This window comes from Danio aesculapii, chromosome 18 (assembly GCF_903798145.1).
Source record: "Danio aesculapii chromosome 18, fDanAes4.1, whole genome shotgun sequence".
NCBI classification, from domain to species: Eukaryota; Metazoa; Chordata; class Actinopteri; order Cypriniformes; family Danionidae; genus Danio; species Danio aesculapii.
The window spans coordinates 52,572,788-52,587,514 of NC_079452.1; the positions used below are offsets into that span (position 1 = coordinate 52,572,788).

Below are 14,727 nucleotides of genomic sequence, written 5' to 3' on the forward strand. Positions count from 1 at the left end.
CCACAGAAAAAAAAGGTCATACTGGTTTGGAAAATCATGTGGGTGTGTAGACTATGACAGAATTTTGGATTTTGGACTAGCTAAACCAGACAGACCTTCATGGTCAACCATCTTTGCACAAAGGTTTTGTTCACACTTGGCAAGTTTGTTTGGTTTGATCCTGATGCAAACAACATGTGGACTGGGATTACTTAAAAAAAAGATTTATTTTTTCCATTCGAAATGTGGTGTAGTTTAACCGAAAAATAAGCAAAACACAAACCAAAGATCTAAACAAACCAAAATCAGGACATGATGTCACAAAGTGTGATCATAAAAATGACAGAATGGCCAAAAAAGGGACCAAACAAACCAAAATAAACAAACTACGAGTTTGAACACACCCCAAGAACATCCCTTAAGTCCCACGCTATTGTTTTAGGCTCTTGCTGATTTCTTTCCCCTCCCCTGTTTTCCTGCTTCTAGATGACTGTCTGCTAAAGAAGAAAGTGTTACAGGCCGGTGCCGAGAATGCCCTGACCCCGGCTTGGGGTCAAGAGGTCGCACTGAAAATGCAGGGTGTGCTTGAGGACAGGACTGTGGTGGAGAAAGACAGTAAACTGGTCTTCATTATCGGAGAGGGAGATGTCACCCAGGTGAGACACACAGGCTAGCATAGGAGGGGCTGCCACACACACGCACGCACACGCACACACACACACGCACACACACACAAGAAGCCCTAGAACACCTGCCTGCATCCTGCCTGTCACCTTGCACCTGCTGCCTACCGAGTTTTCCATAGGGATTAACCTGTGTTTTCACATGTTGGGTTCTGTATGTGTTTACTCAAGGCTGGGAAAACGTCAGCTCCTTGCTGATTCACATCGCAGTGGAAAGTTAGTGAGGCTAAACTAGTTTGCCAACTTGTTTAACGCTTTGAAGGATTGGTTCACCCTAAAATGACACTACTGTCATCACATACTCACCCTCATGTTGTTAAAAACACATACAAACAGAAATCCTCGGAGGTTAAGTAAACTCTGGCACTTCATTAAGAGATCCAAGAAACATACAGTAGTTGTTCTGTGAGATGAATTGATTTAATTAAATACTTTATTCACATAGATTAACACTGATCAGTAAACATCGCTGTATAAGCTGAATGAATAAATTTTATTTAGTCACAGAAGATCATCTATGCTTGCTTGACACGTGAGAACCAATGTGCTTTATTCTTGTATGTCACGTGAGACATTCGAGCTTTCAGAAGAACCAATTACATTTGTTATTTATTTATTTTTTTATGAATGGACAATGAATAAATTAAAATGGAAATTCTGGACTGAAACCAAAAAAGTTCAAAATGCTTTGTAATGCGTCGCGGTGGCGCAGTGGGTAGCACTGTCGCCTCACAGCGGGAAGTTTGCAAATTCTCCCCGTGTTCATGTGTGTTTCCTTCGGGTGCTTTGGTTTCCCCCAGAAGTCCAAAGACATGTGCTATAGGTGAATTGGGTAAGCAAAATTGTCCATAGTGTGTGTGTGTGTGTGTGTGCGTGTGTGCTGAAAAGAAAATGAATGAATGCTTTGTAATTGTATTATTTTATGAAACAGTGGCTCAGTGATTAGCACTGTCGCATCACAGCAAAAAGGTCGCTGGTTCAAGTCCCAGCTGGGCCAGTTGGCATTTCTGTGTGGAGTTTGCCCATTCCCCTGTGTTCACGTGGGTTTCCTCCAGGTGCTCCAGTTTTCCCCACAGTCTAAAAATATGCAGTATAGGTGAATTGAATAAACTAAATTGTCCGTAGTGTATGAGTGTGTTTATGAATGTGAGAGTGCATGGGTGTTTCCAGTACTGGTTTGTGGCTGGAAGGGCATCCGCTGCGTAAAAATTAATGCCAGAATAATTGGTGGTTCATTCCTCTGTGGTGACTGCTGATAAGTCAGGGACGAAACCGAAGGAAAATTAATTAATAAGTGATTTTGTAAGATTCAAATTATACTGAGACAAAAAGCCAATAAAAAAAGTTTGACAAAAAAAGTTGAGAGCATTTGACCAGGTTTGATCAAGATTTGGGTTTTTGTTTTATTAACCTATAGTTTAGACTTCAGATAATTTTTCTGTCCTATCCTAATTAATCCTAATCTATCCTACTTTTCTAAAATAACTTACTCTGCTTCCTCAGATAATGAAATATGTATATATATATATGTTTATATTTTTCCCCAATTTCTGTTTAAACGAAGAGAAGACTAAACATAATAGTTTTAATAACTCATTTATAATAACTGATTTGTTTTATCTTTGTCATGATGACAGTAAATAATATTTGACAAGGTATTTTTCAAGACACTTCTATACAGCTTAAAGTGACATTTAAAGGCTTAACTAGGTTAATTAATTTGACTAGGCTGGATAGGGTAATTAGGCAAGTTATTGTATAATGATGGTTTGTTCTGTAGAATATCAACAAAACAAATAGAAGAGAATAGAATAGAATAGAAAATAGAATATCTGAAATAAAACAAATAAGACTTTCTCCAGAAGAAAAAATATTATCAGACATACTGTGAAAATTTTCTTGCTGTATTAAACATCATTTGGGAAATATTTAAAGGGGGGCTAATAATTCTGTCTTCAACTATATATACATATATATATATATATATATATATATATATATATATATATATATATATATATATATATATATATATATATATATATATATATATTCCTTTTAACGAAGTAATCTGTATTTAGTAAATGATGTTTAATACAGAACAGAAATTATTAGTTGGTTTTCAATACCTCAGATTATTAGGGCTATGGAAATGCTGGATAGTTGTTGTTTTTTATCGATTGGGTGTCAGATCGCTTTGAAAAACGTAAAAAAAAAAAAAAGATCATATCAAAATTAAATGGATTGATTCCTATGGATTTATTTTTTTGTTCTCTTTATAAAAATGCTGAAGTTCTAAGTGAATATACTCTCTGAAAACCTTTCAGATTTAAAACTATCTTTATTTGTGCCACAAAACTGAATAAAGATCTTACTGATTTGTAACAACATGAGGGTGAGTAAAGGATGACGCAAAGTTGAACCTTTTCTCAAGTTTAAGATGAATTTGCTAAATGTTCTTGAGGCTAAACGAACATATATGTACACTAAAAACTATATATATTACCTGAAATGTGATCATTTTGATGTATAGGCCCTGGAAGAGTGTGCCATTTCAATGAAGAAAGGGGAGATCGCTTTACTTCTTGCAGATTCACAATACACCTATGGACTCCTGGGAAGGTAAGAAAAAAAATACCTGTATTATTTGACCAACACCGTACACACAGACGCAACAGCTAAAATACAAGCTGTGTTTTTAGGGGAATTTAGGTTTTCATTTTCTGTTATAAGTTCAAAATACAAGGAAGTAAATGTGAGAAGGTGGATGAGTCTCTTGTGGCATCAGTTTGATAAAGTCCAAAAGTGGCATCATTCCTTAAAGTGTGCGGACTAACTCCTATTATACCTGTTGCTCTCAGTGCAAACAGGCCTGTCCCCAGTAGCTTGTTAAATGAACCATGAACAGGAGCAGATGGCCTTCCCAAAACAGCATTGAGGCATTCAGGGTCTCCTCCCCTCCCCATGCTCTTAATTCTTTATCTATAGGCAATCATTTTGTTTGACCACTTGTTGCATTCACTGATTTGGATTACGGGGGTGAAAACAAATTAATGCGTCTAGTTTTACTTACAATGTTGTTAGTGTGTATCTTTTTTATGTAAAAAGAGAGTGTTGTCTGAATGAGCATGTTTTTAGGAATGTGTGACAAGCACATCAGATGACAGCAAAACTGACCCCTGATGGGGCAACCCCCACACATAGGGCAATTAGTCCTTTACATGTCTGTGTGTGTGTTTGCACATAGTTCTTAAGTGTTAATAATATATTTAAAAGTTAGTTCTTAAATTGTTTGTGTGTGTGTATGCACTTACCAAGACAAATTCAGGTTTACTTAATCAAAATTGTATATGACAAAGATTTAAAATAGCAAAAAATAGATTGAGTTCAATTCATGTTTATTTCTAAAGCGCTTTTACAATGTAGATTGTGTCAAAGCAGCTTAACATAGAAGCTCTAGTAAATTGAAACTGTGTCAGTTCAATTTTCAGAGTCAGTTTAAGTTCAGTTCAGTGTGGTTTAAATTTCACTGCTGGAAATCCAAAGCCAGTGACAACAGTAGGGATAAAATACATTCATTTATTCATTCATTTTTTTTTTCGGCTTTGTCCCTATATTAATCCGAGGTCGTCACAGCGGAATGAACCGCGAACTTATCCAGCACATGTTTTACGCAGCGGATGCCCTTCCAGCTGCAACTCATCTCTGGGAAACATCCATAAGCACTCACACTCATACACTACGGACAATCTAGCTTACCCAGTTCACCTATAGCGCATGTCTTTGGACTTATGGGGGAATCCGGAGCAAGTAGAGGAAACCCACGCGAACGCAGAGAGAACATGCAAACTCCACACAGAAACGCATACTGACCCAGCCGAGGCTCGAACCAGTGATCTTCTTGCTGTGAGGCGACAGCACTACCTACCGCGTCGCCATGATAAAATAAATATATATATACACTGTAAATAAATACGTTTATTGTTTTTATTTGGTAAATTATTTATTTTTCAAAGCTGCCCTTTCTATGTTTTTTTATTAAAAAAAAAAAGTATCTTCAGCTCAACAAGCCAGCATTTATTTGATCAAAACTACTATAAAATCTAATGTTGTGACAATTATTGAAAGTGTATTAAACTGCTTCTATTTTAATATAGTTTCAATTGCCATTTATTTCTGTGATTTAAAGGATTATTCTAAAATTCTATAAGTCTATTCCTAAAATGTTTTCATATTTTATGTAAAACTTTGATACAACAGCACTGTAATACTTTCACAGAATTTTACAACGTTACTGTAATTTTTCACAGTAAATTACATTATAGTGTCACTTACAGGTTTTAACTGTTAAATTTTATGTATTCAGAATTTTATTGTGAAATTAAGGCAGGCATCATGTTTACAGCAAATTTCTGTAAAATGACTATATATTTTACACAATAGTTAGGAATTTAAACACTATTCATTTTTTACTCAACATAGAAATTAATACACATTAGCTTTTATGCTAGCACAGGCATTTTTATGATATTTAGAAATATTCACATAGTTATTGTTATTATGAAGTACCTCACAGTAATTTACTATGAATTTACATACAGTAACTTACTGTAAAGATAATGCAATTAATAGCCAGTAATTTACTGTAAATTTAAGGTCAAATGTTTTACAGCGTAGGGGTGCATGATATTGGAAAAATCTGACTTTGCAATATTTTGTTTTTCTGCAATATGTATTGTGATGTAAATACAATTTCACCAGATGATAGCTCCAATTGGTAAAGATCGATTGGGATGATTTTGTAAGAGTGCGAATTATGTATAAAAATGATAAATAAATTGCAAGCAAGAATAATTACAATAGAGCAAAGAAAAACGTAAAATAAACAGTGCATTATGGTTTTCCAGAGGGTCAACCTGCAATTAAGTAGAGAAATTGAATAATGAAATAGTATAGTAATGAAACTGTCTTCGTTGTATTAGTAATTCAAAAACAGTATTCTTCTTTAAAGTCACAAATGTTGCACGCTATTGTGCCTGAATGCTTTACACTCTCATGAAATGCCTTTAAAACACATGCAAATGATCAATGATAAAGTTTTACTCTGTTATAGTTATACTTTGCAATGATTTCACAAATCTCATGTCTTCTCAGTTGTTGATCAACTATAATCCCAATTTAACATTGCATGTGCTGCGATGTGACTATTAAAGACACGCACGTTGCATCATTGATGCTCCAGTTTACTTTAATTTTGTCATTCAAAACATCACAATAAATTGTAAAGCAGAACAAAATTACGTTACATCAGACCCAGCAACAACATAAAAACATTGAACACTGTAAAAACCTAACATAATAAATAAGCTTTTGTAATTTCAGAAATATGGGCAGCACAGTGGTGCAGTGGGTAGCAATGTTGCATTACAGCAAGAAGGTCGCTGGTTCGAGCCTCGGCTGTGTCAGTTGGCATTTCTGTGTGGAGTTTGCATGTTTTTCCTGTGTTCGCATGGGTTTCCACCGGGTGCTCCGGTTTCCCCCACAGTTCAAAGACATTGGGTTTAGGTGAATTGGGCTAAATTTTCCATAGTGTATGTGTGTGAATGAGTGAGTAGGGGTGTTTCCCAGTGATGGGTTGCAGCTGGAAGGTTATCCGCTGTGTAAAACATATGCTGGATAGGTTAGAATTAAATTATTTGTGGGGACATCTGAATAGTTGGTAGATATTAGTGGGGACACATCCACGCTAAATCAACGCCCCTACTATTGCAGACACACACGTTGTGAAATCGATGCTGAAACAATATATTGCAGCCCTATATATAACTATTCAAAAGTGCCATTAGGTAGATTTTTAAATACTTTTATCCATTAATAAAACATTTAATCAAAGGCATTCATAATGTTACAAAATTATATTATATTTTGTATTATATTTTTAAAAATTATTGTAAACAAACATTGTTTAAAACCATGAAAACTAACTTGTAATAGTTTCCAAAAAGTTTTTTTAACATTGATAAAAATAACTATTATCAATGACCAATAATATATTTTTATTAATACACAGGAATAAATTACAGTTTTAAAACTATTCACGAAGAAAACAAAATATTTTAACTTGAAATAATATTATACACGTTTACAGTTCTAGTACCTGTACTGTATTTTATTTATAACAGTTTTTTATTAGTACAAAACACAACAAAAACATTTATACAATCTATAAAACCTTTTACACAAATGATAAGGAAAAATACAGAACAAAATTAAATAAGTAAATTAATAAAAAAATAAAATAATTAAAATAAAACTTAAATAAAACTTAAATAAAACTTAAATAAATAAATAAATAAATAAATAAATAAATAAATAAATAAATAAATAAATAAATAAAAAATAAAAAGCATCCACCAGTCCATCCAAACATGCACCATATAGAGTAAATAATATACACCATTAAGTTTTACTTGATAAAACTCAAAACATTGAAAATGGAGTGGAAAAGCAACACTAAAATTGTCCATAAATCATAAGTGCTCTACTTTCAACTCTTAAAAAGATACGCAAGGAAGAGGCCCCAAATTTTTTCCAACTTTTTAGAAGCATCTGCCCTAGCAAAACCAATTCTTTCAAGCTAAAGAACAGTCATGTGTTCTCAAGAAGAAGTTCTACAGTTTCTAATTCTCCATGTTGAATTGACTTCAAATCAATTGCAAGGGTAACCATGTGCTATTTAAAAAAGGGTCTTCTTCACATTTTAGCCAAATCCAGCTGCATTTACTATTCATCAGGATCGCCGCTTTAGTGATTTAGTGGATAATTCAGTCACAAATTTACTTACTACAGATTTACCCTCAAGCTCAAAAAAAAAAATAAATGAGCAGAGATTTACCGAGAGATCCTGAGGGAACGCAAACCAGGATCACGCTGTTCTCCTATCATGATTGTGATTTTGAGCTTTGCCCTGTTTGTATACGAACTGCACAAGCGCACATATACGAATGTGTTTTTAAGTGTGTGTGTGAGGGCTCAGGAGTGATCGTTAGCTTTTGTAGCAGTGCAGACACGAGGGCTGGAGGGAAATGCTCCTGTGTGGTTGTCGTCTCTCTTTGGCCCTGTTATGAGTGGCGTCCGCTGGGATCTGGTGCATCGTGAGAGGCAGACTGATCCGCAGTTAATGGTTGTTTTGATGCTACTGATTAGGGCTGTGACCGGCAAACTTAAATTTAGCCCTGGCCCAAAGGTAGAGCTCACAGGCGTTTTGCCAGTGGTTAAAAGGGTGACAGCAAAGCCACTGTGACAACATGTCCTCCCATGAGATTGAATAGGTACAATACGCACACACACACACATATACATGCATGCACAAACACAAGCAGCAACACACTGACAATGCTTCCCTAAAAGGCAGATGCGTTTAGGAGAGGTGCTAAAAGCAGGCTGATACTGCGGGTGAATAGGATAATAAAAAATAAAAATGATCAGTTATGACCATGCTTTGCCATTACAAATTATAATTTTTTTTGTAATAATGTTATGTTTGAATATGCAAATTAGGCATCGTTAATTAAATATGCACTCATTTGTATACATCTCTAGCACAACAATCTGAACATTGCATGATGTTGGGTTTAAAATCATTGTTTTATTTTTATTGAATGTTTTATAATATAGTTTTATAATAACAAGGAACGAGGAACAATAATTTTCCCCTTGTTTTAATTATTGTTTTTTTTTTTAATTTAATTAAATGCTGTATATAATACTGAAACAAATATTTCAGTAAAAACAATCAGGGTACAGATATACAGTAAATAATACTGTGAACTTTTGGTCTGTCTACAAAAGTGCTGCTAAAGTGGAGATTTATGGCTCGTCAGGAAGAAAAACAATTATTTAGCAAAATGTATAATGTGTGTTTGATAGTTAATTAAATATACACTCACAGGCCACTTTATTAGGTACACCTGTCCAACTAACGCAAGTTTCAGCCAATCACATGAAAGCAACTCAATGCATTTAGGCATCCAGACGTGGTCAAGACGATCTGCTGCAGTTTAAACCATGCATCAGAATGGGGAAGAAAGATGATTTAAGTGACTTTGAACGTAGCATGGTAGGTGCCAGACAGGCTGGTCTGAGTATTTCAGAAACTGCTGATCTACTGGAATTTTCACGCACAACCATCCTCTAGGTTTACAGAGAATGGTCAGAAAAAGAGAAAATATCCAGTGAGCGGAAGTTCTGTGGGCGCAAATGCCTTGTTGATGCCAGAGGTCAGAGGAGAATCGTCAGACTGCTTCCAGCTGATGAAAGGCAACAGCAACTCAAATAACCACTTGCTACAACTGAGGTATGCAGAAGAGCATCTCTGAACACACAACATGTCCAACCTTGAGGCAGATGGGCTACAGCAGCAGAAGACCACACTGGGTGCCACTCCTGTCAGCTAAGAACAGGAAACTGAGGCTACAGTTTTCACAGGCTCACCAAAATTGGACAATGGAAGATTGGAAAAACGTTGCCTGGTCTGATGAGTCTCGATTTCTGCTGTGACATTCGGTGGGGTCAGAATTTGGTGCCAACAACATGAAAGCATGGATCCATCCTGCCTTAAATCAATGGCTCAAGCTGGTGATGGTGTAATGGTGTGGGGGATATTTTCTTGGCACACTTTGGGCACATTAATACCAATTAAGCATCATGTCAACGCCACAGCCAACCATATATAGTATTGTTGCCGATCATGTCCATTTCTTTTACCACAGTGTACCCATCTTCTGATGGCTACTTCCAGCAGGATAACGTGCCATGTCATAAAGCATGAATCATCTAAGACTGGGTTCTTGAACAGGACAATGAGTTCACTGTACTCAAATGACCTCCACAGTCTCCAGATCTCAATCCAATAGAGCCTTTGGGATGTGGTGGAATGGGAGATTTGCATCATGGATGTGCAGTAGACAAATCTGCAGCAACTGCGTGAGGCTATCATGTGAATAAGGACCAATATCTCTGAAGAGTATTTCCAGTGCCTTGTTGAATCTATGCCACAAAGAATTAAGGCAGTTCTGAAGGGAACCAGGTTCTAGTAAGGTTTACTGAATAAAGTGTCCAGTGAGTGTATACGTCCATACATAAATAACTAAATGACATTTAGCGTTAGTATTTACTCTATTAAAAAGTTGTGAAATGTTTGGGTTTTTTTTTTCAAAATGTTCTCAAATTTCCCCTAACAACCTTACAGTAAAGGTTTCAGTTCTCAGGGTGAATTAACTGCTATAGTGTAGTTCTCTTGGTTCATTTGGTCTGGCCCAAATATATGTTTAGTTCTAGTTCGGTTAGTTTTCTGTGTCACATTAAAGACCTAATTTAAACCTACAAAACACATATGATGCATATTTTGTATTACGGATCTTACCGTACATCCAAAACAACAGGCCTACTGGGTGCTTGACTGAGTGAGCTCATTGTTTGTTAGTGGTGGTATTTTTATTAGTTGAAAAATGTCAAAGAGTAAAAAAATGTCAAAACAGTGTCAGGAATTCATCCGTTGCACAAAAAAAAGAGGCCTGTGCTGAACTGCAATAAGCAATATCATATTTTTTTTTAATTAAGAGAAACAGAAAACGAAGCAATGCTTGAGTATTCTGTCATTTTACAATTGTGTCTGGTTATTTACTGGTTAGATGTGTTATCTGTATGTATTACTTTCATATTTTAGTCAAAATGCACTAGAGTTTGTTTGGAAGCAGACATATTTGTAGCATTATTTGCCTGCTTGTTTACAGCATATTAAGATTCAGGTGCCATTTACTCTAGTGTGTTTTCATTTTAAAATGCATACGTTTTGTTATGGTTACACTTGGTGTCTACAACACTCCAGTAACTTAGACCAGTAAAAGACCCTGTTTTAGTAATCTTTTACACAAGTCAAATATGGGAAACTTTTTGTTTGGCCAGTTTATACACAACAATAGGGTTTTGGGGGACTGAGAATGCATAAATCTACAAACGAGTTAAAAAAGTCCTTGTAGTATCATGTCCTTGTAAACACCCAAAATAAACACCCAATATTCTACATACATACCAGCCCAGAGCTGCCAGTGATCATTGTCACTTCCGGAGAGGTATGTTTTCTAACAAGGTGACTACCAAATACTGTCCTGGTATGCGTAATACAATGCTTTAACAAATGTGTAAATGCGAATGGTTTGAAAAAACTGTGTCATGCGCTAACAGATTAATTACACCAGATTTCATTTCAATGAAACAAGGACATGACATCCATCCACCTCACAGGTGTAGCATATTAAGATGATGATTAGACAGCATGATTATTGCACGGTTGTGCCTTAAGCTGCGGTCACACTGGGCTTTTCCTCCCATAGACTTCCATTCATACGCACGCGAATGCGTCAGACCGGAAACGCAGGGTCATGCATTAAGTTTCGCAGTTCGCTGCGGTGCAAGTTCAAGCTTGGTGAACTCTGAACTGCGAAATCCCATCCCTTGACTGCGTGAGACCAATCGAGGATTAAAACACAACCTCTCTGGACAGAAATTTTAAATATGGAGCAATTGCTGGCTTTTTAAAATGTCTAATCATCTTGTTTAATCCCGCCCCTTTTCACAGCACCGTACGACAGAATTTCGCACACACAAAGCCCAGTGTGACCGCAGCTTTAGGCTGGCCAAAATAAAAAGCAACGAAGTGCAACACATACAAACTAGCATTGACGTCATGTTGATTTTTACCTGTTGATTATTGGTTCACTCGTCTTCAATAGCTGTGAGAAGTTGCTGGATATTGGCAGGAACTGGAACACACAATTGCATATGTCAATCCAGTGCATCCCAAACATGCTCAGTAGGTGACATGTCCCTGTAAACACCCAAAATAAACACCCAAAATTCTACATACCCACCAGCCCCGAGCTGCTAATGATCATTGCCACTTCCTGAGAGATACTGTTTACTAACAAGGTGACATCACCAAATACTGGCCTGGCATGCATAATATAGCATTTTTACAAATGTGTAAGTGCAAATTGTTTTGAAAAAACATGTTAGTGTCATGTGCCAACAGATCAATTACACCAGATTTCATTTCAATAAAACCAAACCTACAAAATGTGAACACAGGATTACACTTAAAGTATCTAAAGAACATATTTCCATTAAAAGAACCTCTTGTGCAATGGAAATGGTTCTAAGTTGTTAACATTTCTTCATGAAACCGAAGATGCCAATAAAGCACCTCTATTTTTAAGACCTGTATGTTTGACCTGCAAATACACCTCTACTATCTTAAAAAAGCAAACCGAATCATATAAACAGGCCTGTTAGATATCTGAGAACTGAGCCATATAAAGGCCCCTTTGACAAGAGCTCCAAAAAAACATCACCTCCGACATGTTTTCCTTATTTGACAACTGTGACGGCTTGTCAAAGTGGCAGTAGAGCAGATGGAGGGGGTGAAAAGTGCCAGAGAGGAAGCTACTGAGGGAAGAAGGGGGGGAAAGGAAGAGTTAAAAGGAGCCTGAGAGAAAATCTCATTTAGGTTCTCTCCAGTGGCTGTGGCATGTATTGACTGAGCTCTGTCGGTAGCCGGTTACAGACAGCGCTGTCTCCACCAAGAGCACTTCACAGCTTTTGTTGGAGCCGATGGCATACAGACTGATTCAGATGACTGTGATTGGAGTCGCAGCGTTGAGTGGATGAGTTTTTTTTTTTTGCCTTTGACTCTAATGCATGCATCAGTGGTTTATTAGTTATGAAACAGCAGGTGACTGTTTTTCGTTAATAGAGGTGGATCAAGGTTAAAGCACATGTTTATCTACCGAAATGCACATTGGAGTAACAGGCCGTGTTTATACACTTAACAAAAATATAAGCGCAACACTTTTGCTTTTGCTTCCATTTAACATGAGCTGAACTCAAAGTTCTGAAACTTTTTCTATGTAAACAAAAGGCCTATTTCTCTCAAATATTGTTCATATATTTGTATAAATCAGTGTTAGTGAGCGCTTCTCCTTTGCTGAAATAATCCAACTCACAGGGGATATGTACACAATTCATGTAAGGTGAAAACCTCCCAGCTCTTGCATGGCAGGCATACACACCAGGGGCCTCATGTACGAAAACTTGCATTGAATTCATACTAAAACATTGCGTACGGACAAAGCTGTGAATGTGCGTACGCAGTAAAAAATTCAGATGTATGATGTATGCTGAATCCTACGCATATTCTCTTTGTACATCCGAATTAACGTGAAACTGAGCGCACGTGCACGAGCACAGAAACCGTCTCTGTCTCCTCCCCCTAATGAATATGGTAATGAGTCTACTTTGGCAAAACCAAATGAAAAAGCAATGGCAAAAGCAAACAAAAAGAGAAAATTTGAACAGAATGTGAATTGGAGGTGCTCCTTTCGGTGGTAGACTGGAGATAAACGGTGTTATTTGCAAGTTTGTTCTCCAGAATTAATAACAAAATAAAAAAATTGAGTGGGAGAGTTTAGCTGACGTGGTTAACGCAGTGGGGTCTGAACATCGCACTGTGAAGGAATTAAAAAAGAAATAGTGCGATGTAAAGGTGTAAAATTTTGTAGTGTCCCGTTTGATTGACAGTGATAAAATAACTAAAGAGAGTGGATTTCAGCAGCATGAGTGTGCGAACCTAAGATTTATTCGTTCCGTAATGGCACCCTACAGCCGCATAACTTCTACTTTCTATTAGCATGTTCAGAATTCCAACTTTTTGTGCGATGGTTAGCATCTTCTTCTGTCTTTTTGGGTGCTACCGCAGGTGTCTTTGACAGTGCAGAACGTTTCGTTAACATTATGGGGTTTGTTGGGGAGAAAACTTGCAAACATTCAGTCCAGCACTTTAGAGTCACACTGCTAGTGATCAAAGATTTATGAAAATTGGCAAGCTGAATGCATTCTGTAGCTAACGCACAGAGACACGGCACAGAGGAGATTGATTTACAATGGTCTACAGCCAATCAGGACACAGAATACAACGCACTAATCAGGATGCAGAACACAATGAGCTGTAAAAAAAAAGCATGTCAAATTTCTCTAAAGATTTAACAGCGAAACTGCGAGGCCACAAAGGTGAATCGCGTTACAGCAAGGCACCACTGTAGGTGGGCGAAGGGAGATAAAAGCATTGTGTTTATTATGTTGTTGTGTACATCGTGTTAATGCATTTTTGTTAATTCGATCACAAGTGGATTACTATATAAAATACAGGAGTAAACAGGGTCTGAAACGTTTTAAGTTTGTCTAACCTTACCAGATGTATGCAAAACCACATTTGAATAGATTGCTTTTATAGGCCCTGTTCACTGACACCTGGTCACTTCATGCATTTTTCTAATCAGATAGCTATCTGATTTCTGAAAACAGATCCATTTACATTTGACCGCATGAACGTGTCTCCGCTAAACGAATATGATTCCGATCTCCAAATCCTGCGCTATATGCAAATTTATCTAGGTTGCGTTTACTAAAGCATCAGATACCTCACATTTTATTTATTTAATACTATTACTTACAGAAACATTAGCTATATAGCTTATTTGGCATTCAAATTATTTTATATGCATGCTATAAAATATCATTAAAAGAGGACAATGCAGGCTCGAGGATTATTTTCCTTATAGGCTAAATGAAACCTCTATACAGCACTATTGTCATACAGATACACGCAAGACATCATTCAAACCGTTAATTTGTGTATAACATACTCTCCCAAATACAAAACAATGTGCCTTTGTAAATGAATGTAGCACTATATTTTTATATTATTTTTAATCTATTTTCACAGAGATATAGGTGCGTGCTGCATCTATGTTGTTAATGCTGCCGTCTGATAATAATTGTATTTAATTCCATCATTTAACAGTCAAACATAAAACAAAATAAAAACATTTAAATAAAACAAACACCTCAAACTGTTACCCGTGGCCTTCCGTTGCTTATGCATTTGCTTTTGTATATCTCATGGTCATATAGACAGATGCACTTTCACGTTTATTTATTTATTTTTAAT

At 36.5% G+C, this 14,727-nt stretch overlaps 1 protein-coding gene across 1 annotated transcript in view; it reads left to right on the forward strand.

Moving 5' to 3' along the window:
• fkbp16 (FKBP prolyl isomerase 16) overlaps nucleotides 1-14,727 on the forward strand; it is a 97,790-nt gene that overhangs the window by 5,050 nt on the left and 78,013 nt on the right. The window contains exons 3-4 of the mRNA XM_056478442.1: nucleotides 466-635; nucleotides 3,196-3,284. Of these exons, the coding sequence (XP_056334417.1) occupies nucleotides 466-635; nucleotides 3,196-3,284 (259 nt within the window). The remainder of the gene's footprint in view (nucleotides 1-465; nucleotides 636-3,195; nucleotides 3,285-14,727) is intronic.